The 25,872-nt window shown below is 31.8% G+C and overlaps 2 protein-coding genes across 3 annotated transcripts in view; both read right to left on the bottom strand.

Annotated features, from left to right (window-relative positions):
- Window positions 1-287: 287 nt before the first annotated feature.
- Window positions 288-6,586, bottom strand: LOC130900478 (cytochrome b5 domain-containing protein 1). The gene is made up of 3 exons (XM_057811119.1): window positions 5,776-6,586; window positions 4,121-4,288; window positions 288-525 (listed from the first exon to the last, which is right to left on the bottom strand). The coding sequence occupies exons 1-3, from the start codon at window positions 6,129-6,131 to the stop codon at window positions 306-308; spliced, it is 744 nt and encodes a 247-aa protein (XP_057667102.1). The 5' UTR covers window positions 6,132-6,586; the 3' UTR covers window positions 288-305.
- Window positions 6,587-8,561: 1,975 nt separating this feature from the next.
- Window positions 8,562-25,872, bottom strand: part of LOC130900460 (titin-like) — a 271,357-nt gene continuing 254,046 nt past the window's right edge. For both annotated transcript variants that reach the window (XM_057811095.1, XM_057811096.1), the window contains 10 exons: window positions 22,150-22,268; window positions 21,371-21,622; window positions 19,207-21,087; window positions 17,827-18,004; window positions 16,807-17,332; window positions 16,359-16,511; window positions 15,769-16,012; window positions 15,461-15,646; window positions 12,408-12,668; window positions 8,562-10,635 (listed from right to left, as the gene is read on the bottom strand). In XM_057811095.1, coding sequence (XP_057667078.1) covers window positions 10,339-10,635; window positions 12,408-12,668; window positions 15,461-15,646; window positions 15,769-16,012; window positions 16,359-16,511; window positions 16,807-17,332; window positions 17,827-18,004; window positions 19,207-21,087; window positions 21,371-21,622; window positions 22,150-22,268 — 4,097 coding nt within the window. In that variant the 3' untranslated portion in view covers window positions 8,562-10,338. The remainder of the gene's footprint in view (window positions 10,636-12,407; window positions 12,669-15,460; window positions 15,647-15,768; window positions 16,013-16,358; window positions 16,512-16,806; window positions 17,333-17,826; window positions 18,005-19,206; window positions 21,088-21,370; window positions 21,623-22,149; window positions 22,269-25,872) is intronic.

Below are 25,872 nucleotides of genomic sequence, written 5' to 3'. Positions count from 1 at the left end.
GCGTTTTATCATACTTGTTATGTTTCATGTTTTAAAGAACACGGATATTTTTGATATATAACATAAATCGTCAGGCATGTAAATACACACAATAACTCACTGACGTAGACTGAATTTTAATTGGTTGAAATTGGAACTCCTATTTATTTTGTTCAGCATGCGATTTTGTACACATATAAATATTGTTTGAAAATACTAAAGAGACGCTGTTAAGGCACATCAAACCAAAATGTTCAACATAATTTTTGAAATAAGTGAATCTAATATTAGCGTGTTAAAAACAACAATTTTGAATAATTTTATATTTAAAAGCGATTGCTAGGACAACCAATTGCGTCATTTGAAGGTACGGGTTCACATTCGTCATTATCAAAATCATAGTATTTAAGATCATCATTGTAGTATAAAAATACACTCGGTACATAATAATTTTGAGGCAATCCTAAGTCTGTGAAATTGTCCCTTTCATCTGGAATGTTATTTTCTTCCATGGTTTTGTTCATATTTAAGTTCTTTCCCATATATCTACAACAAAATCAAGCAATTAAGATTTTCTTGTTGCATTAGATTAATAATGTAGATTAAAAATAGACATCGAATCAAATCATCTAGAAGAAGTATTTATTATTATAAGTAAAATGGCTAAATACAATTTTACTATCATTATTCATAAGATAAAGGCTAATAAAGGGTGCAGAAAAAATAAAGATTGCATTGTATACATTCCTTGGGAGACATAAATACAGATTTACAACTTGTGTTGTGTTAGGTTGTACCTTAAACTATTTCAAACTTAACCTAACCTATAAATTATTGTGATTTTGATAGAGCTCTTTTGGGAAATATCTCATAAAGTTTTGCAAGTATCTTACGAGAATTTTATTATTGTTTTCCAATGTTATTATGTTATGATATTATATATTATTGACAAAAACATTTGTCAGAATTCAAAAAATTCTCCTTCATATCTTGTGAGGAATATAAAATGATTTCAGGCTTATCCGTTAAGTATTTGTAGTACATGCATAACTACCTCAATTTGAATGAAATATAAATTTTTATATATTTTGATATAGTTCATTTTGGGAATCCTGTCATTATAGAGTTTTACTAGTAGGTATCTTACGAGATTTTAATTATGGTTATGATCTAGTGAATGTTCACGTATTTTCTTAATATATAAAAATTCAGTGTCCGTGTGTAGGTATGTTCCGAATGAACTCAAAAACGAGTCAACTGATATTCATGAAAGTTGGCATATATATGTAATTTGGTGCAACTTAAATGATAGTTATTATATAAATTAATGGTCTCAATAATTAATAATAAACTGATCATCAACGTTGATTGTTGTTATTAAACGTAGTTTCCATAAGTCTGGAACAGATGGCGCCTTAAGCGAATTTCTTTACAGAGAACTGTCCTTTGCTCCTCATAGATGGCGCCACACTTTAATGTGATATACTACACACTATACATGTCTTATTTTGCCTATACTACTTAACGTCGCTTCTTTCAAATCATCCGTGTATATAATCTTTGTTTCAAATCATTCTTCATTTTGTCTTCGTTGCGTACATTACTTCGAATATTTTTTTCACTTCTAACTTACAGTTATTCAGAGAACAGCGAAATTCATTCACATTAAAAATTCAATTACTATTTTTTGTAAAATGCTACCAATAAAAACCAACCTTAATGCCCGTAGCAAGAATACTCGATGTGCACGTGTTGAAAGAGCTCATGAATCAGTCGAAATACTCGGCATGTGTTGCGCAAGTTGTATTGTTACCACTCCCTACTCACCTGAAGCTTTGAAATCCCTTCTTTCTAGCATTTCAAATGAATCAAAATTATTTTTACGTAAAACACGAAAATTTAATTCTTGCTTCCAAATAACGTCGTTTGGAACATTCAAAGTTTGTGATTTGTCAACTGATGGTCGTAAATTTGAGACAATATTCAAAATTCAAGCTCAGGTATATCATAAAATTGGATCATTGATGACAATGCCAAATGAAGATCCAAAATTTCTTCATATCTATTTTATGGGCCATTGTGAAGAACGTGTAACAACTCGATTCCAATATAATTTCATTGAACAAGCAGAAGAGACAGCAATTGTATCGTCATTAGAATTATTTCAAATCAAATCACTCAGCCACAACAATGCGTGGCCAGGTCTACTAGTTGTATCATATATTATATTGATGGACACAAACATCTGTCAGAATTCAAAAAATGTTTACTTCTTATCTTGTGAGGTATAGAAAATTAAATTTTCAAGTTTATCCGTTAAGTTTTTGTGGTGGATGCATAAGTGGTTTGGATTTTTTCATTAGTGAATTATGTGGCAGAGCCAGGTGTTCTATCTAAGTGACTTTGAGGCAAGTCGAATTGTTATATGAACTGGTCTATCGATAAAAGAAGTTTCCAATATCCTTAAGCAATATTAACTATCATGTACTCAAGACAGTGAAAATGTTAGAGCTATTAGGTCTGAATGTCGTAGATCTAAAAAATCGTAGACTGAGGCCTTTTGTTTTGGCAATAGCAAATCAATGGTTCGCAAAGCTTGGAAGGAAGATTGGTATGCATATACTATCGTATAATGAGGTTTTGGTCTTTTTTCATCTTACAGTTGAATCGTCCGCTCTGCTGTAGGCGCATCAATGAGTGCAAAAAATTTCGGATCCGTAATACATTATTGAACCAGCTTTTTCAGTAAGTTTTCTGATAAAACTGAAAATCTATTCATTTATAAAGTAAAAACTCAATTATTAAAACTGGATAAACTGATATGGATGTTTTCCTGTATGTTTTCACCACGAAAATTTTCTGCTCTCAAATTACTATTAAAATAGTTTTCTTGTGTAAGATGTTTTCATCTATTTTGTTATCACATCTACAATATGAGACAAAAATTTTGAGAGGAAAAATGTCCGGCACTCTATCCGAGAAGTCTTCGAAATTTGTTTTGCTCCTAACAATTTTTTTAAATGTAAATGTATTCAAGAGAATGACGGTGAAAGAATTAATTTTTAAAATTCTCAATATTCTACCTTTTTCGCAAAACCGCCGGCAACAAAAGTCAGACTTACAGGATTGTAATGAAATAACCTGAATTAATGGTGATATCACGGGGTGTTTTTCAGTTTTTTAAACTATATTTGTCACTAGGAAACTGTAGCGACCATAATAAATGGAAACCCGAAGGTGCGATATCGGGTGCTTATAGTGGATAAAGGAGTACCGCCCACTCCAATTCATTAATTTTTTCCAAATGTTGTCTAGCTAAGTGCGGTCTTGCTAAGTGCTGTCTTTAATTGCCGTGTTGCAGAATAATGCCTTGTTTATTGACAATTGCCGTACTATTCGATTAAAGATTGGTTAACAATAAATAATTGTATTAACAGGTTTTCCAGATCTCAGTACTTCAACTGAGCGTATACTCCACTAAACACACAGAAGCGCCTTCTTAATTGCAAATTCCGTTTCGCAGTGGTGATTTATTGAGAGCCACTCGTAAGGTACAAGCTAGGTACCTCCGATTTTTCCCTGTATCAACATTTTATATCATTAAATACATTCTTGAAATTTGATATATGCGTTCAGTATTTCAATCTTTCATGAAAAAAGTCTTCATATTAAATTTTTTTCATTGATAAGTTTTTTGTGTGCTATGGAGTTACGAGATTTGCGACTTAAGCCAACGCACTACTTTTTGCGTTTTGGATTATTAAATAAAACCCAGTTCTGTATGGTGCTTCTGAAATCATATGCTGCTCGTGATTATGGAAGAGCCAAACAGCTGCTCTGCTGTAAATATTCTTGGAGGGTCGACCAAGGTTGGTTAATAGTATTTGAAAATTGTCGTTGTCTAATGTTGGTCTTCTTGATCGCTAGATCAAAATCACTGGAGCCGAACTTATAGAACCAGCTTTGGCAAGCATCAGTGCACTTGGATTAACATAAACATGTTCTGAGTCGCAACCGCGGTTTATGTTCTTTTGATATTTGGCTGGCCATTTAACTCGAAATTACAAAACAATCCAATATTTGATTATTTAGATGTGAATAATTTTTATTTATATAATATTTAGAGACAGTTCAAATTTACCTCCACGTATAGCTATCTGCATCACTATTAAATAAATTGTATCTCTCCTGGATTCTGTAGAAAGTATCTTCACAACAAACATTTATTAGTACTTCTTTATAGAAAGGGCATACCATGTTGATGATTCGTATAGGCCTTACCCTCTTAGTTAGTAACCCAACTTGATATCTAAAATAATGTGCAAGTTTGAATACATGAGCAACAAGCTTTCTTATAACAGTAAAAAAAGGAACTTTTTGACTTATATCCTCTAAATTTACATATTAAGAATAGCGATATCTTACAGCAATCCATTATATTTTTAGGAATTATAGTGCATTGAATATTAAAATTATAATCAGGATGACTGATGATGATGATGATTGTGAAATAGTCCCACGAAACATTTTCCGAAAATTTTTTGAGCTATGCGAATTCATTATTTCGTTACGTTTTCTCCAAATTTCCACCAAAAGGTTTTCCACCGCAGCATTTGTGATAACTATAATGAGCCGCGCTGTCAACGCTTGGTTGGGTTGCTAGGAATATTTTGGAGTATCGAGTATGAACTGAACAGATACCTGCAAATAGGGGCATTAGGCAAGGGGACTCTCTCAGTCCGCTCCTATTTAACATAGTGATGGATGAAATCATAAAACAAGTACGCAAACTAAGAGGATACAAAATGGGAAATAAAGAAGTCAAAATCCTGTGCTATGCAGACGATGCGGTACTGTTGGCGGAGAACGAGGACGATCTGCAAAGGCTACTGTACCAATTTAACAAAACAGCAAAAAAATTCAATATAATATCAGCGGCAAAGACAAAATCAATGGTTACTTCCAAGACACCGATCAGATGTAAGTTTGTGGTGGATAACAAAATAATACACCAGGAAATGAAATTTAAATATCTGGGAATCGAAATATCTGGACACGGAGACGTGGAGACGGAAGTAAGAAACCAAGCTACAAGAGCCTCAAGAGCAGCAGCATACCTAAATGACACAATCTGGCGAAATAAATACATTCGAACTGAAGCAAAAGCCCGCATTTACAAGACCGCAATCAGACCTATATTATCCTATGCAGCAGAGACCCGACCTGAGACCTCCAAAACGAAACGGATATTGGAGACTACAGAAATGAAAATAGTTCGAAGAATAGCGGGAAGAACACTACTGGATAGAGAAAGGAGTGAAAACATAAGACGAACATGCGGGATAGATAATATTAATGACTGGGTACTGGATAGAAAGATAAAATGGAATGAGCACATTGACCGCATGACGGAAGAACGAATTGTGAAAATATCAAGGGACAAATCACCAGCAGGACAAAGAAGCATTGGAAGACCTAGGAAAAGATGGAGTGACAACCTCCCAGGTGACTGAGCAGAGGCAATGACGTGAAGAAAAACAGGCAATGATGCCTATACACAGCAGGAAGAAGAAGAAGAGTATGAAAGGACAGATAAAGTTCATATTTATTTTGAATTAATAGATGGCTAGAAAATTTAGATTTCATAGAATTTATGGAAGATAGGGAGTTAAGTGTAAACAGCAAATCGGTAATGAGAAAAGATATTTTGAAATAAGGGGTATACTGAACACCTCTCTTTTATGTATGCTACATGAGGTAGTTTTAAAAGTAATATATCAAAATAAAACCACTTACTGGTCATCCATCCACCACGGTGGTCTATCTAATGGCTTCCAATCAGTAACTGGAACTTCTAAACTTACATCAGGAATAGGTCCGTGTGGACAATAAGGTATATAGCATCCAGTTTCGGGATGGACGTAATATTGAATATCACCTGTTGATTCATCGAACCAGTAAGAAATATCTTTACCCGCTAATGCCAATAGACTTTGAATACATTTTTCTTTCATGTGTCTTTCTATTATTGGAGTGATATCGAATACTTTACCCAAAAAAGATACCCAGCAATCATCGTAAGTATTGTGAACTACTACCTCAAATGGTGCGAAATATGGCCACTTTCTGGTATTCTCTTTTAGACTATCCATATTTTTGAATGTGGTTTCGAAATGTACTGTATATATTTGTCACTTTGACAAAAATTGATCAGATTTAGTAAAAAGTGCTAAGTAGTAGCAGTTCACAAGTAATCGCAATGGATTTAACTAGATTTTAACGTTTATTGAGCGAATACACGTCAGAAAATGGTAATGCTAATAATTCGGTTTTCTTGATGTTTTATCATGAAAAATGCCTGTTATGTTGTCACCAAAACAAAAAGACGAGATTTTCGTTTCAGTTATCATTGGGATGCACTTAGTTTAATATCATCAATGTTTTATTTTTTTTTTAGAATAAGATTTTCCGTAATGAAGCTCTCTGCTATGTTCTAGTTAAGTCTTTCCTTCCAACACAATGACAACTTTGTATTAATAGTTGATATTTTTTTTTATCTTCAATAGCAACTTTTCTTATTTCGTGCTTTGTAGCAAACCAACTATTCTATAGACAGTTTATTCAAATGACTCAATGTCAAATTAACTTCATTTTTTCCTAAAAGACTCTGTTAGCATAGATAGAAATCAAATTGGCAAATGTCACAAAATATAAATGTAAAGGGCTTCACTTTATTGAATAATTATACAAAAAAGAGAACCTTGATCTATATACCTATATACCTACACTTCTTTTACCAGTACATTATCACGTCGAATTCTTGATGTTAATACCACTGGTCAAATGGTCAGAGTACTTATGTATATTTTACTATATATGAGTCAGTGACTCATATGTGTACCCCAGAAAGAAACTATCTTAAATTCATTCATTTATAATCATTCTTGAAATGGCTCACTATACAATATGTCCATGAATAGACTAGTGTGCATTACTATTTAGTCAACTTAAATGGTCTTCGCCTGAAAATTTCAAATTACACGTAAGTCGTCCTCAAATATAACCATGGAAGTAGAAAACTTCAAGAACATATGTGCGGGTCAAACTGCACCTTTTGTTATGAAAAAGAATCAAAAATAGTGAGACTAGTACGTCTAGCAATAATTTTCTATAAAACTGTATTTGATGCTCTCAATGTTCAAAAACTACATTAGAATGGAAACAAACGAAATAATCCAACTACGTACAAATATTGTTGCCTTGGGTTTCATAACTTTTTCAAAAACCTAATAGCAATGACAAAAAAGAAAACGACTAGTGGTGTTATTTTGCATGACTAATGTATTTTAAAATGTTTCTTTGTTTCTAACTTATTTTTTATATTCCCCATCAGTTTTGTTTGAAATATTTTCTAATAGTTCATTTTTAGATGTCTGTATGTAAAATAACAATAAGGTATTGTGAATTTTCAGTTTTTTGCGTATGATGGCGAAACAAAAAGTTGTTCTTCCCAAGATAGGATTAGATCATTATTTTGTTTTTACTAAGAATTCGTAGGGTCTAAAATTTTTAGAAATGGTTCACATTCATAGGAACGAAAAAGCTATGAATGATAAAAAAGATCTAAATAATTTAAGTAAAATTTCTAGCCCTATTTTAATTTTTAATTACATAAATATATATATTAACGTCAATTTGAATATCGAATTTTGAACCCAAGAAATTTAAAATTTTTAAAAAGAATTAATAAATTAATACAATTCAAAACTACCGAAGAGTCATGTTTACCATTAAGTGGCTCGTCTTCATTATCCATAGAATCATATTTTGCAATTTTGCAAAAATAAAACGTAAATTGTAGAATAAAAATAAATAGATAAGAACATGTTCGAGAAAGAATTTCCTTTCTAAAATTTTCGTTGATTTCTGTGACTATAGTTGCTGACGAACTCTACATAATGTTACTTACATTTGATAGATAATATGCAAACAAAGAAAATGAAAAATGCAGCACTATGTATGTTATAAAATCACGAAACACGAAGTATACGTATGAAGTTTTACAATTATACTAAATAGGCTAGAATGAGTAAAATATAATAGAAATATATAAGAGAAATAAAAAGAGATAGCTGTTAAAGTCTATGCCGACCCTGTGAACGGGTAGTAGCTATGATTTTATTTGTTGATGTATGTACGCAATGTAGACATTTGCCGTGATCAATATACGTTTTTGAGACTATATTTTACTTTCTTTAGCAATTTCAAAATTGGCTGCCATAAACTAGACTGCGTGATAATAGTCTGTCATTTTTATTTTCCGACAACAATAATATATTTTCAATTTTCAAAAGGGCAGACGTGGTCAAATGGATTTAAACTTTGTTAAAAATTGATACATGTCTTACCTTAGCGCTGATTACCTGATTACTCATAGAATTTAATACATTTTGTTTGGAAGTTACAAGTCATCAAGCGGGATAGCGAATCACGTTATCTCGTCTCATCAACACAACAAATATTTCAACATTTAGAACCTGAAAATCAAATATTGGAAAGTTTTTATAATAAAACACATAAACGTCCTTTTACGGTTTTATTTTGTGCTGAAAAGTAGTATAATTCACAAAAAAATAAATAAAATTAGTAAACTAAAGGACAAACGCGATAATAAAATTTCAACGTTAAAACAAAATCTAGTATAAAAAATATGTGTAACTAAGAATATTATCAATGAAAGTATCAATTTCCTTTCATTTGAAGAACTACACTTAAAAAGTACAAAAAATAAGGAATCGGGTGAAAAAGAGAAAAGGGATAAATATTAAAATGTATAAAATAGTTAGGTTAAGTATCTCTAATAAATTTATGCAAAACATCTTACAAAAAGGCCAAATTGTGAAGTCTCATAAAAATCATCTGATAATTTTAGCAAAACATAATTACAAAATTATCTACAGTACAAATGATTAGTTGTTAATGTTAATCTCTCGTATTCGACATTTCAACATAAATCAAACGAGTTAGGCATCTACTATTATCTTTAAACAGTACATTCCTTGTAACATTAATAGATGGTTCCAAAGTCCCAACATGGTAAACAAAGATATACAATCATTACTTTAGGCCTTTGAATCTTCCACATTTGTGAAGGCATATGCATTCATATTTTTTCGTAACGAGCATTTTCCGATAAAAATGCCGTTGAATATAATCTAACTCAATTTTCAAAATAATATTAAATTTGTCATACTTCCAATATTTTCAAATTTAAATATATTTGACTCTTTTCAAAATATTTTTTTCTAAAAATTTTAGGGTTTTACTCGCCTTCTGCATATCTTGCCTAAACAACTGTTATACATTTTTTAATGATCGAAGAAACACTCTTACTTTCATCGTTTCGTTAACTTTTATGTGATATTCTTCTCAAAATTGGAAACAATGCACCTGAACTCTTCCGCTTTATTAATAAATTGAGTGATATCAACTCCCTATTGTTAGTGGTAAAAATGAGCCAGCACCTTTTAGTTCAACTGTTTTATCATTCAAAATTCCCTACCAGAAAAAAAAATTATTTTAAATAAACAATCATTAAAAACTGTCAATAAAAAAAGGAAAGACTGATTTTCAAAGGATTTCATTTTTAATACTTGTAACAGCCTCTTTAAAAAAATGATACAGTGAATGATCCAAATTCGGAGTAATGAGAGGAAGACTTCACTAAAATGAAATTTAGCACCCAATCATAGAATTTAGTGGATAATAAAACTAAATAATTTTTATTATATACAGAAGAGTGCACAGCAATCACAACAGCACACCTAAGCAGTAAAAAGCTCAACTTAGGATATATATCTAGATATTTTTATTGACATTTTATATGGTCAAATGGTTTAATATTAATAGTGTATGTATATATTAAACTTAAAAATATACCTCGTTACAGTAAAAGTCCTTCTTTTATCCACACCATTTAAATATCCTTTACTAAATATTACCACAGCTTTCTATACACGCATTTGTCAAAATACATAAAGAATGAAATATTTTCGAAAATAATCCGTAATATAAAAAAAGTACAAATATAGGTGTAAACCTCAGGCGAAGGGTTTTATGTAAAAATGCAAAATAAATTGACAAAATGTATAAGTAGATTTTTTCCCCCAATCGGCTGAAGTATTGTGAACGTTAAATCAGTCTCGAAAATATTTCACTGGTACTATCATTTTCAAACCGGCCAGATAAAATATTTTATAATAATGGGGCATAAAAGATAATATAAAAATTTTAAATATAACAGTTATTTCATAATATTGAATATAAGCCAAGTAAATAAACTGTTCAATTATTATTTTTTCAGTCTGCTTTAGTCTCAACAATTTGAGTAGTCTCAATCAGTATTTTATTATCGACTGGTGAATTGTCCTTTATCAGTTCTGGTTCCTGTTCCAAAGCGTTAATGACAGCATTCGTATTGTTTACAATAGTGATTTCTTCAGTTACTACCTCGAATACACCATTTTCTTTGGGTTTTTCTATTTTGGTCGTTTTCGTTTTCACAGGGCCTTTTATTATTTCGCTTGGTTTTTTGGCTGTAGTAGATTTCATTGTGGTTGTGGTCGTTTTCGATACTGTCGTTCGTGTACTACTGACCTATAATGAGAAACAATAAAATATGAACACTTCTGACAGTTTTTATAAATAATAATTATATTTATCAGAACAATTAGGTAATCTAAGAAAACGCTGATCTTCGTCAAACTGGCAGCCGTGGGGTAATAATTAGTTTTCTTATATGTACCTGAGTTAGCTTTTCTGTTTTTTTTTGGTAGAGAGAATTATTTTGAATTGTTTTTTTTGTTTCATGGTGTTGTATGTATGTATGTATGTATGTAGATATTGGGGTGTCATTTACACTGCAACCCAAAGGATCTCTATTGGTGAACCCAGTGTTTACAGCTGATTCGTTAATCCCACCTCTTTTAGAAAGATTCAAATGGGGGATGGCTGTAGCTGTAGATCTTAGTCCTTTATTTCATATGCACCCCGGTGAATTGCTCAGGAGTTCTGTAGTGTTTCACACTTCGATAGAATGTGGATAGAGGTTTCCATCCTCTGCACGCCGCATTATCTGTTAAGTCTAGCATCTTCGAGTGTCCATTGAGGCGACAGTGTTCCAACAGTACTCCTGTTAGTATTCGTAGATTGTTCTTACTTAGGTTGAAACATTCAACAGATCTTCCCTGATTATAGTTTCCTGGGAGAGTCTTTTGCTTGCCTTATGTTGTCGCAGTAATTGTTTTGTTCCTATTTATCTTCTTTACCAATGCTTTTTTCTATAGTTCTGTAGCTGATATCACAGAAGGGTTCGAGTAAGCTTCCAAACAATTTACAAAATTTAGGATACATGTATTTATTTTGTGCTTGAATTACCGGAGTTTTTTAGACATTAATTTTCACTGTTGCTTTCAAGTAATAGGACAAACTTAGGTAGGTTAACCCTCCCTCAAAGCCACGTTTCAGGGAGGATATTTCGCACTAATTTTAGTAGCAACTCTTTAAGAAGCATTTTCGCAATAAAGTTGGAAAAAATAAGGACTAAAATCGACCAAATCGGTTCACAAACCACGCCAAAACCAAAGGCAAAAGCATTTGTTTATCCCACGGCAGCTGATTTTGACACTTCGTTATTACATTGCACAACAATGAAACTAAAGAGAAGCAAAATGACAGTCCCCTAATGAATTAAGAAATTTTCGGAATACTTAAAAAAGTAAGATTTTATAAGTGGAAAGAATTAAATACTATGAACACATTTACAAGAAAGGTAAAAAAGAATAATTGATTAGATATCGCAAAATACAAAAATTAAGGGACGTGAGAAGGCAAAAGAACAAACAGAATCAGACTCACGAAAATTGAAGAGAGGATTGGCTGTCATGTAAGAGATGTGAGAGAATGGCTTCCAACAATGCCTTAAACTGTAAATATCTTGATTAGGATTGTTTATAGAATATTTTCAATTTGAAATCAATGTTAGACATTGAGGATTTTGAATTTCTTATTGCCTATCAATATTAAGATGGCACAAGTATAGGGGCAGTGTAGAATATGTTTAGGGAACTTTATAATTCAAAGCTACTATTACAGAACCAAATAAATAGAACAATTACTCTAGTTATACTGCTATCAATAAAGATGACAAAAAGTATTCTGAATATCAGCACAATTCCATACAGAATATAATTATTGCAAATAAATTGATTATAAAAAAATATTAGTCAACTCTATAACCAAAACTAGTTATAATAGTTATCGAGTGGATAACATATAATACATGGAACAAAAACTATCAATACAAAAATATTTTTTTTAATTGTCTACTCCCTACCAAAACATTATGAAATCCATTTCTTATCACTTACCTTACTTTCTACTTTACGAGTGGAAGACAAAGTAGATTTTGCATTTGTAGTAGTAGTTCTGCTTGATTGAGCGCTGGAGGCAGACCGAGATGCCATAATTTTATTTGCGCTCTCTTTATTCTGCTTCTCGGTATCGGGTAGAGTCTTTGTGACAGTTTTCGTAGGAGGAATTCTCGGTTTCGTTAGTGTCACATTGGTCGTAGGTTTTGTTTTCGGTAAAGCGTTCGTTGTTGACTTTGGTGAAGTCTTTGACAAGGTAGTCTGCAAGAATTTTATATTACATTACACTCACTATATTTTGTTCTACTTGAAATTAGTATATTTGAAAAGCAGCTATCAACCAACACATGAAATATGAATTATTTCTACAAAATAAGAATAATTATTGCAACTACACTCCCCATAATTTGTTATTTGGCAGACTTTCAATGGAAAACTTAAGATTTCTGTTGCTGTTTTATTAACGCCATATATTCATAAAATGATTTTGTCAGAATTTGTTTTATTAATAATATTATGGTACTGTGCAGAGACATGTATATAATATTGTGTTGAAAATAAATTTTTCTAAGTACGCGATCTAGTTCCATACATCTCGTCGAAACTTTTAGTTTCATATGAGGGGTATGAAAATAGGCACTAATGAAACTATGCAACTGAAGCCATGAAAGAAGAGTACACAAAACTGTTTAACATCATAATTCAACACGAAAAATACCAGAAGAATGGAAAAGAAGCGTAACAGTGCCTATATTTAAAAAAGGAGACAAAACTAATCCTGCCAACTATCGCGGGATAACCATATTAAGCACCTCTTTGAAACTGCTGACAAAGATTCTTGCCGAGGACATAACGTAAATAATGCCAATCAGCGAAGAACAAGGCTTTCGAAAAAATCGGTCTACGATTGATGCATTATTTATAACAAGGCAATTAGTAGAAAAGTTTCTTGAATATAACACTCCTGCATATCTCTGTTTCATAGACTTAACGAAGGCCTTCGACAGAGTACAACTGAAGGATGTAATTAAGATATTGGAAAATAAAGAGGTACCCAAAAAATATATAAGACTTATAAAAGATCTTAACACTAATACAACAACGCAAATACGAACAAACTACACCCTAACACAGCATTTCGGAACAACATCCGCCAAGGTGACAGCCTTAGCCCTCTACTATTTAATATTGTTATGGACCAACTGATAGAGACCGTAAAAAACTTTGGACTAGGATACCGCATGGGAACCTACAAAATTAACATCTTATGCTATGCCGATGACATTCTACTCATTGCAGAATCAGAAGACAACCTGCAAAGAATGTTACACGTCTTTAGCAAACGCGCCGAAAATTTAAATATGGAAATTTCAACAAGCAAGACAAAATGCATGACCATAGCTAAGGAACCTCTGCGCTGCAAGTTAACAATAGACAACAGCACTATAGACCAAATCAAAATAACAAGCACAGGATTCCTTGAAGATGAAGTGAGGAGACAAGTGAACAAAGCAGCTACAGTATCGGGACATCTTAAGCAACCAATTTGGAAAAATAAACACCTGAGTATTCCATGCAAATCCAGAATCTACATGTGTGCGGCAAATTATGACATATAGGGCAGAAACAATAGCAGAAACGTCGGTAACAAAGAAGATACTAAGAACAACAGAAATGAAAGCGCTAAGAACTATAACAGGTTACACACTGAATGACAGACAAAGAAATACCGACATAAGGGAAAAATGCCATTTGGAAGAAGACCTGTTGGACGACCACCAAATCGATGGCGGGACAGTTGGCAATCAACCTCACAGGAACTACTGCAGAGAAGCCGGAACTGAACAGGCGCTACGCCTTTTACACGATGATGATAGTTTCATATGCTATGAAAGCGAATTTTTCACCTTTGTATAATGGCTTCGATGCTTATATATCTACATCTCGTCTAAACTTGTATCGAGCCCTAACGGTGTGGTAGGTAAGGTTGTCAAAATACTTAAATTCCAACACGGAGATCGGAGGTTCGAATCCTGCGTTAAAGAAATTTTTATTAAATAATCCAAAGGAGAGTAACAAATAAACCAGCTCACCAAAAAACAAGCCCTCATATAGGTGAAGCTAATATAAGTGTGTTAAAAAGATAATGAAAGGCTTGCAAAATACTGTATGCCATCAAGGTATGTATATAGTGGCAGTAATATAGAGATCCACACACCAAAACAATGATAATACCAAGAGGTAATTTCAAAGTTTGCACTTAAAGAATTTGAATTCATGAGAGAATTGTAGGAGAAATTTTCTCTTAATGCATGATAATGCGTATTGCAAGAATTGTCAAAATCACCTTAAAAAGATGAGAAACTAAGCAATGATAGCAAACAGCATTGGAAATTAAAATTTATAATTATTTCACATTATGGAATTTTAATTCCACCTCAAGATAATTTTTTTCTCAAACTAATTTTTTCTAGGTTATGAAATCGTAATCATTGATTTTAAGATATTTTCATTTTTATATAATAAGTAGTCATTCTATTCTTAAATATTTACCAATTATGAATTATTTGTGAACAATTACAGTTCACCGTGTATTCTTTGATCAAATAAACTTCAGATGGATCACATAAAATTTCCCTTACAAAAAAATATTTTCGAATATAACAAAGTATTTGTATACTTTTACATATTTCAAAGTAGATTTGTTTTCATTCCTAGTTAACCTAAAATTTTTATGTTCATAGAGGGCTTTTATCGAATTGGCATGGTCTCATTGCTGGATGGGAGAAATTTATTCCAAATTGCAAATTTTCACCTAACCTCTTATAAAGCTAAAGATCAGCATTCCACCTATGGCTTTCGCCTATTTTCGTCGCCCTTTTAATTAAAACGGAAATTTCAGCATTCCAAAAGGAGGGCATCAATATGTTGAGTGGTAAGCTCATTTGCTTTGACTGACTTTATCAAACTATTTAATTGCTCTCTATAATAATAGATAGAAAACTGGATTAAAGTCCAGATAAGTATGTGAAACAAAAAACAAGATTACAAACCTTAGTGACATTTGCAGCTTTATCAGGGGATGTTGTTCCACTTTGTGATTTACTCATTAAAGTTGAAGGTCTCTTAGGATTTGCACTTGAAACCTTCGAAGAAGCCAACGGAGCTGTACGCGGAGGAATGGTGGTTTTTGTATGAGTCGATGGATTAGGCTTAGAAGTTAACTTGCTTTGAGATACCTAAAATAAATTCATTATCATTGTTTTTATATACTTATGTAGTTTTATATTTATAATATAAATGCATGAATATTGAATTTAATAATAAAAACTTGATTTATTGTAAAAATTATAATACTTACTTTAGATAGAGTAGTACCAATAGCTGGCTTAGAAGTTGTAGTTTTAGCACCGTTTGATTCTGAAATAGTCTTTTTAACACCAACATTATTCCTAGCAGTAGTTTTAACTTCACCATTAGTTAATGAGCTCTTTTCTGCAGATTTTGATGTTGTAGTTTTTGAAACTGCCGGAAGTGTTGTTTTAGGCTTTGTCAAATTTGGTCTGGAGCTCGGTTTAGCTGTTGATGTGGGTGACTTTGTAGTGCTACACATAAATGAATTACAAATTAACATTTTCAATGTTTTTTCTAAATAACAGATTTTTGAAATTTGAGGCGTTTGGATGTTTCGTCCATTTGAGTGAGGCTTGAAAATATTTATATGATTTCTTTAAAGTGATGTCTAAATTTGAAAACTAGACAAATTTTTTAACTTATAATTTTCCACTTGATCAGCAGGTGAAATTTTTATCAATTATTCTGCATGAACTAAATTTAAAAATAATAAGACAGAATAATGAAAATTCCGTGATTTGTCAAACGCCAAAGTGTACTTATTACACTACTTTAACCACTACTTCTCTCAGTTTTAACATATATTTCACAACTTACCCTGTTTTTGTTGTTGTTGCCTTCAATGATGTATTCGTTTTGCTGGCAGTTTGCTTAGAAGCTGAAGCATTCAACTTGGGTGATGTTTTTGATATTGGTGCCGGGCTCTTAGCTGCTGTAGTTTTAGAGGTGGTTTTCTTGATAGATGATACACTGAAAAATAACATCATAAAATATGCAGATCATTCAAATGTCAACTTGAACATGATGGTACTTATCAAACCAAATCCTATACATTGAGCTTGAAATTTTTTTTACTGTATGGCTAAAAGTGGATTCCAGTTTGATTAATATTGGGAGCTATTGATTGAATACATTATAAATGATATAAAAGTCAGTTTGACTTATAATCACCAAGATTTTCAAGCCATATCAAACATATTCAATTCAATGGTGATATGGCATTTTTTTATTTAATTGTGTTGTTAATCTTTAAAACTGTATTTACCTTGGAGATTTCTTCTTATCATCAACCTTTGTTGCTGAAACTACAGCAGTAATTGCTGCTCCAGCCGCTACTACTGCAGCAACACCGACAGCTGTTATTTCATTTTTAAGATTTTCAGCATCTTTTTGCTCTTCTGGTTGTTGCAATTCCTTAATTGGTTCTTCTAGTTGCGAGTTTTGGAATTCTTCTGATTGTGGCTCTTTTACAGGTCCTTCAACTTGTAACTCTTTAACAGCTTCTTGCAATTTTGATTCTTCCATAGGCTCTTTTAGCTGTAACTGATCAACAGGTTTTTCTGCATATGAGTCTTTAACAGCTTCTTCTAATTGGTTCTTGTTAATTGACTCTTCTAATTGTGTCTCTTTAACCGGCTCTTCTAATTGTGTCTCTTTAACAGGCTCTTCTAATTGTGTCTCTTTAACAGGCTCTTCTAACTGTGTTTCTTTTAAAAGCACTGCACATTCTGCTTCATTGACAAGCTCGTCCAAAGGTGGAGTTTTTATGAGCACTTCTAATTCTGATTCATCTGTAAAATTAAGAATTAGAAAGGAAAAAATATAGCATTTTTCTAAAGTAAGCTACTAGGGTAAATCATGAGAAGAAAACCACATAATCTAGTCTAGACATTTGCGTTAAAATATATCATAACCTAGGTATTATTAGTGATCAAAAAGTTTTAGTACATAGAACAACTAGTGCATTTAGTATCTGAAGAAAATTATCACATAATAATTTTCAGACATTATTCAAATAGAAGTATTTTACTTTATGATAACATGACTTACATCATATTGTACAAATGGACCATAAGGTCATCAGCTTATAGGATAAAATAGCAACCTTGATACTATTTAAAAATTCTTATAGCATCAAGATTTTTCAGATTAAATAGAATAGACAAATATTACTGTACAAATTTCTTTCTAAACTTATTAAAATTTATTTTTATACTAATATTTCGTCAAGTCAATGGTTTGCAAAGGTTTATTGATTGATTAATTGGAAGTTTGAAAAACTTACCAGTAGCAGCAATTTGATCTTCTGCTCTACTTTCATCAGACGGAGTAACTATTGCTGGTTCTGCATATTCTAAAGCAATTGTTTCAGTTCCCACGTCAATTGGAAGTTCCACCTCTTTACGAGGTCTTGCAGGACAAATGCGAAAATATGGTCTAGATTTAAAATCTATTGCAGCATCCTACAAAATAAACAATTATTGGTGGATTTGTATCCTTCACAATTCTGTCAAATCAATTATCATAACAGAAATCTTTTTGAAATCTAAGCTTTCTAGAAATATAAATTAATTTGATTGGAGTTTTTAACAGAAATGATTTGCTACTCCACCACAATTTTTTAGTAGCAATATATGAATACCTACTACATTGAAATATGATAATCAATTTCAAAAAACATTGTGTAACATTGCAACATAATAAAATATAATTTGTTGGCTGTGGCACCAACAAATATGGATAGTAAGCAGAATGTTGTTGTATATGTCATACTATTACTATTTAGTTATTGAAAATTCAATAGTAAGAAGAAAAACTATGGGACATATGAGTATCATAGTAAGATCTCCAGAACCCACTCACATACAATCCACCCATGTACATTTGAATAGAACTTAGTCATCATCTGTAATAAACTTGATTGTTCCACTAGGTTCCATTCTATCAAAGTGTAGTGGGAAGATGTTGAGTCAAGCTTTGTCATTGGCGGGCATTTGCTTCCACTGATTCATTTTTAAGTTAAAAATACAGGAATATCTCACAAAAGATGAAACAATAGTTACTATTACTTTAAAGTAACATCCAGCAACAACAACATACCAGAAGAAATATCTGTGCAAATGCAAGAAGTGGAAAAGAAGAGTGTTAACAGGCAGAATTACCTAGGGACAATCATAAGACCAAATGGAAATTTTGACGACGGTAGCCAATAGGGTAAACAAGACAATATATACATATATGTATATGCTTCAACAAAAAAAAGAAAACAAAACGTACAAAAACAAGAATCTACGAATCAGTATTACTACCAATGCTGATTTATAGTTGTAGGTTATGGGTGCTAACTAACAAATTAAAGCAAAAAACAACATGTGAAATGACGATCATGAGAATTAAATGTAGTGAGTGCCGTGCAAAAAATCGAACAAGAACAGGTGAAATGATTTGGATACATAGTGAGAATGATGGAGGACAGAACAATTGACGTAATAAGGGAAACCGAAATAAAAAAAAAGAAGAGAAGGAACAGGCCCAAAAGGAGAAATAGCAAAAAACTTAGAGAAAAAAAGAGGACTGAACGAAGAGACTGAACGGGCTGAACAAAAAGCTAAAGATGGAATTAAATTGAGAAAAAGTATTTATCCTAATCAATTTAGAAACTAACCTCTTTAGGGGATGCTAAACTCATTTCTTCTTTATCAGCTGTCTCTTTTTCCACATCTCTGACTACTTCAGTGTGTTCATTATGAACAGCATTGTCTTCTGTCACAAAGCTATCCTCAATTACTTGATCTTCTAAAGGTGATTTACTTGATAGATCTTGCACATGGAATGACAAATCATCTTTGATAGAAGACGTAACATCTTCCTGTGGTGATTCTATTGGTTTACATAATTCTTCAAAACGTTCTTGGGCTTCTTCCAACAACGTTTCTTTTGTAAAATCTGGAGTCAAAAGATCTTCTGATATTGGAGATTTAGATTCGGATAAATCGCAAACAGAATATTTTGATTCCTCTTCTGGATACTCTAATTTGAAATGTTCTGGAATTGGTTCAGGTGTAACCGCCAAATCAATTTTCTCTAATTTTGTGTTTATAGAAGATTCAATTAGCTTTTCTGCTAATTCTGATTTAAAGTTATCATTTTGAACATCACACACTGTAGACATAGTCTCTTCTAATGCTGAAAAAAATTCAAGTGGAGGGTCACAAACTGATTTTGGAGGAGGCACAGGAGTAACCAATGGAGCATCGTCTGTTGATACATGTTCTTTCAACTGATATTTTTCGGTTTCTGATGGGGACAGTTGTGATTCTAAATCATGTTTCTCAATGGATTCGGTATTAATCATTTCTAAGCGTGCAAACTCCTCCAGTTTGGGTTGAACTGATTCACTCACTTCTTCTATTAAAGAATTGTCTCTTGGAAAACTTTCATGTTCTGTACAAGCATTTTGAATTCCATCATTTGAAGGAGCATTGAAACCATCGTCTATTAGCTGGTTACCTAAGAGATCATCGACCTCAGTTGCTTGTTTATTTAAAAATTCTGTATCCTCTGTTCCTAAAAGATCATTGACTTCTTCTGCTTCTTTTGACACTAGTGTTTCTTTTCCTGAATCTTTCAAAGAATCAATATTTGTGTCCTCCTTATTTAAAATATCGTTGTTTACAACCTCTTTATTTAAAATATCACTGGTTTCAATTATTGAGTTATCCAAAATATTATCAACTTCAGTTACATCTCTGCCCAGAAGATCTGCAACTTCGGTTGCTTCATGGTAGGAAACATCTCCAAGTTCAGATGTATCTTTATTTGGAAGATCTCTAAATTCAGTCGCATCTGGTAAAGGAGATGGATTGGTGATGGGTATTAGTTCTACATCAGCAGGAACTACTACTGGGTTATCATCTGTTTTGTTCCCACAATGTAATTCCTGAATCAACTTTTCATGACTTGGTTCTGAAGTTTTGGGAAAATCAGTCTCTTGTGTAGGCAACAGTTCTTTTTCAGATTCAATAGGAGACGCAAGTTCTTTTTCATCATCATAACTTTGTTTATCCAGATCTGTTACTTGAATTGCATCATCATTATTCAAAATATTTGTTTTTTCTCGTAATGGATCAGGTAAATCTGAGATAGTTTCATTTAAAGCCTCATTATCTGGTTTATTTAAAAAATCATCAAGATTATCCGGTAATACCTGGACTTTATTTAAATCAAAAGGATTTGATTCTCCTTGATCTGCATAAAATGACATTGACATAGGATCAGATTCCTTATTTAAAATATTCAAATCCTGGCCTATTGATTCATTGAAACTAGTGTCAAAAGTTGCTACAGTGTCATCTCCATATACGGCTTTTGTAGACAGTGCTTCAGATTGATCTAAACATTTAGGAGTGAAAGGAGCAGCATTAGGACCAAAGTGGAATTCATCACTTGTGAAAACTTTTTTTGGTGTACTACCCGGTTGGAATTCGGGAATTTCGTCAATATTTTTACCATTCAAAATATTATCCATTAAGTCTGTATTCAAGTCCTGAAAAGAAAAAAAAATGCAAACAAAGCAAAAAATCTATCAAACTACTTTAAATATATTTGAACAAAGCTTGAAATATGAAATTTCTACTGAAAAAAAAACTCCAATTGTGTAGTTTCAACCCTTGTTTAGTGTCTATTTGTGGTAATGTATAACAAAAGGCAGAAAATGTACTATTCGATTTATATTTGGTTCTTGAGGAATAAAATTTTTAATATTCAGTGAACAATAGATAATCATTGATGATGATTTATAAAAATTATTTGACTAAAATGAAACTTACACTAGATTCTGCATGTCCATTCGCATCAATTTCGCTAGGCCTGGATTTAACCTCATTTTCAAATTCCTTTGGATTTGGTACACTAATATCTACATCGTTGGCTTTTTTTGGCGATTGTGATACAATTTGATCATTAATTAACATACGACAAGAGGGGGATGGAACACTCCTTGTAGGCGAGACCGGTACAAATTCTGCAGCATTGGGATTCAGTTGTGACATTGTGTCGTCCTCTTCAGGAATGTGAACAACCTAAAAAATAATTTCAATAATCATATTATAGTCTTATACAAGGTGAAACGTTCTCCATAATGATAAAAAATTAATTAGATCATATAATGGATTCCAAAAAAGTTGCTACTGACAGTTAAAGTTAGAAAATAAATGTTCCAAATACATTTTCGAAACTCAAATAGTTGTTAGCAAATTCAAATTTCAATTGAAATATATTGTTTCCACACAGAATAAAGACATCAAATTAAAATTTGATAATTTTTGAGTCGATTCTTATATAGATTTTGGATATGATGAAAGTTTTTTTTTCATATATTCTGGTCACATAAACCTTTTCTAGATAACATTAATATAGTATAGTAATCAATAAATGTATTAATAACATGTTCCAAATAATTTGTTGTTACCAATGCCAAATAAAATTTTCAAATTTATTAAATAATTCAAATATGAAACTAGTCCAATAAAAATATAAATAAATATTTTTGTATGTTTTCTTCATAATTTGTTTATATTAAGATGGCGCAAATACGATGTTTATTTACCTCCTTTCCCGGCTGCGGAGAGATATTTTCTTTATTAGCTTCTTCGCCTTTAATATAATCCCACTCGTCCTCAGACTCACTATCGGCTGGATTCTCAACTAGCCCACCAACATCATGAACTGTAACCAAAAAATTTTACAGATTAGTTATATTGAAATATTATAATGTCCATCAGATTGACAAGGGGGTAGTATATATCTGATATAGGGTTTCAAGTTATTAATAAATAAGTTTATACTTTTATATGTCATTAACTTTGAACAATACTTGCGCACCTATACCGGATCCAAGAAAACTATTGCTGAAATACTAAATACTATTGCTGGACTGAAATGAACTTTCAGAAAAGTAGTAAAAGGTAATTCTACTAGGAACAATTTTTATAATAACCGCTATTGACCTCCGAGCAATTTGCGAAAAACCGATTTTCGTGACTTTTTGACCTTGATAACTTTTTTAGCCAGTTCTATTTCGATGTCGATTTTTAACATCTTCATTACAACACCGTAATAAAGGTGTATACAAATATTTTTCCGCAGATAAACCTAAAAGTCTAGACTATTATGTTCGTAACAGACGAATTGGTCTTTTGATTATTTGTGAAAAATATTAAATATACTAGAGTATATCAATAGTGACCTTCAATAATCCCTTGAAACTAAGAATATTAAAAATCAAGAACCGCTCCTGTCTTGATCTATAAATAGTCTTCTGGGAATATTATCTAATTAGTAAAGATCTTAGGTACGCAATATCTAAATGATGTGTACATAAATAGTTTGTACTTTACATTTTCTCAAAATACGCCGTTTATTAAACAAAACTTGGTAATATTCCGAAAATTGAAAAAAAACTCTTGTAAAAAAAATGCTGAGCAATCAGGCATATTAAAAATAAAAACAAAACCAATTTATGGAAAAAGCAATGCAAATTTATCTTGATGATGTGTCACAAATATATAATATTTTATTATAATTTATCTTTTTGATACGATTTATAACTTGACACCACCGCGAAATCATTAAATTCGAGAATAACGATAGTACATTGCTGATAGTGTCATGGAATTATTTTTTATTTTGCAAAATAACTAATTACTAACGTAGATTTGAATTCAGAGATAGTGAGAATAAATAAAAAATTATTCTTTAGTATTTATATTCTCATACAGATTATTAGCCTCGTTAAAATAGGAAATACGTCATCGCTAAATCTTCCTTATATGATTAATTTTATGATATCAACACAATTAGTTTATGGTTTCATGTTGAAAATAGCGTTTTGTCGACAATATTGAAATATAGATGAATTACAAAATCAAAAGTATATTTCTTATGTTTTTAGCATCAACAGCAGATACTAAAACAATTCTTGCAGTTACAAAATAATTCATCTGAAAACGATGATAATATTGGCGCTATCGGTTCAGGAGTTATTTTTCCTTTACCCTATCACTTTCTGAAGTTCTAAATCTTTCCTAACCAAATTTGATGACCCATCATCACTTATTGCTGGAAGAATTGATAACAGTTCTGATGATGAAAAGATCTGCATTGATCTGGTCTGTTTCTTGGCGATTTCCTAATTTCTCAATAGACACACCTCTTTTGGCTAATTGGTAAGTAATGTTAAATATATGCAATGTAAATTATCTATAATTCTAAATTTTATAGACTTGGATCATGGTGTGAATACAGTCTCAAAAAGGATTGAGTATATAAAAAATGACAGTTTTTAAACAATTTTATTGTCTACAATGTTTATAATAAATGCAAATAGCTCCAAATCCATAGAAAGTGAAATATTCACAAAAAGTGATTTTTATTACCGCCAACATTAAAGATTTTGGTATAGACCAAGAGAAGGCCAAAGTAAATATTTACAATTATTATCTATAAGAAAGTTTATAAGCACAAAATATAAAATTAGAATATATAAAACTTGCGTAAAGCCGGTCATGACATACGCAATAGAAACTAGAGCGGAGAAAACAATCACTAAACGGCTCCTAAGAACAACAGAAATGCCAACTCTGAGATCAATAACAGGACATACGTTACTCGATCGGAAGAAAAATGAAGAAATAAGGGACATGTGCGATATTTAGGATGTAGTAAGATGGGCAAGGAGCCGCAGAAGAGAATGGAGAGACCATGTTGACAGAATGCCAAATAAACGGTTAGCAAAAATTGCAAAGGAAAAGAAACCAGACACACTCGACCTCCTGGACGACCACCTATAAGGTGGTATGAAAGCTGGTCCTCAGCATCCCAACTACTCCTGGCAAACCCTTGATGAAATACAGGACCTAGTCCTAACGTAAGAAGAAGAAAGTTGGCGTTCTTTCTTGGTTTAAACCACTAGGCTCGTAAGGATTTTGTTTCAATGGCTTTTAGACGAAGCGTTAGAAATTGTTCATACCAACAATATAGATTTTTGTTAATGTGGATTTTTAAATCAGCAATGGAAGTAGTAATATTATAGCAGGTCCTTTATACTCTTGGAAACCAATTCTGACGAACCTAAATATTTTTTCACTTATTGATCTAATTTTGTTGTTTCTGATATCAAAACACTTTAATCAGTGTTGCAAATTGATCGTCCCCTTCAAGTAATCTTTGTTTCCGATGGTTTTTATCATTTCCCTCCTTTTTAGACAATTACTGGTGGCTTTGTAAAATAGATTTTGTCATTTAGTAATGTTTATTCCTTGAAACATGCTCTTTGGTGCAATTGGTTATCATACATCGCAATTCCAATGGATTTTGCAGTGAAGTGTCACTGATTCTTGGTAGCCCATTTTTATTTTATTCGTTAGTATTGAATATAGTGTTGCAAAACTAATAGATGCTGCTAATATATAGTGGGCTGAGGTAATATGACATTAAAAATTCGCATTATTGAAAATAAAACTAACAATCTACATTTAGTAGATATACTTAAAATATATAAGAATAAATTATCAATCGCCAGATACAATATTAAACTATAATATTTACGCCTAACATAGAGTTAAGATGATCATTAAAGAGGATTTATATAGAGTAATCTATCTAAAACTACACCCCCTTGTTAAATATGAATGAGACAACTGTTGAATCAGAATTATTGGTGCCGCTTGTTGCTTTCACTGCGTTTTATTGTTTTACATGGATCCAGACAAGTTTTGGAAAATATGCCTGTGTGTTATACAGCCGACAATACGAAACCCAAATGAAAAGAAATAATAAAAATCGTTCATAATGATAAAGAACAAATTTACAGAATCAATTTGATAAACAAGAATAATTAGTGAAAAATGTATGACGTCTTTATCCAAGATCTGTAGTTTTTTTCAAACATGTTAGAAGAATTTGATTTTTGTAACGTGTATGACCTTGAAAATACCTACGATAGGTTTTGCTAAAAATTATTCAAATTCAGTCAAATTCACGGGTTGGTAATCTGAATATTCATACTGTCTCATTGTCGAACAAATCCGATTCAATCTCACTAAATGGTTTTCCAAAATATATCATTGATTCTTACACCTAACCTAAACGTGGACGCAAGTGTTTTGTAACTTTTCATTTGTTTCTTGTTAATTTCCGTTACCAGTTGTGCATCAGATAGTTTTAATGGGACATTATAGGTGCTACACCATTATTAGTGCCCATATTTGTTTAAGCCATTAGCTATTGTTACATGACTGCTTTTTTTTCATACAAAATTTTAAATAAATAA

The sequence above is a fragment of the Diorhabda carinulata genome, chromosome X (assembly GCF_026250575.1).
Source record: "Diorhabda carinulata isolate Delta chromosome X, icDioCari1.1, whole genome shotgun sequence".
NCBI classification, from domain to species: domain Eukaryota; kingdom Metazoa; phylum Arthropoda; class Insecta; order Coleoptera; family Chrysomelidae; genus Diorhabda; species Diorhabda carinulata.
This window is presented reverse-complemented; position numbering and strand designations above follow the sequence as displayed.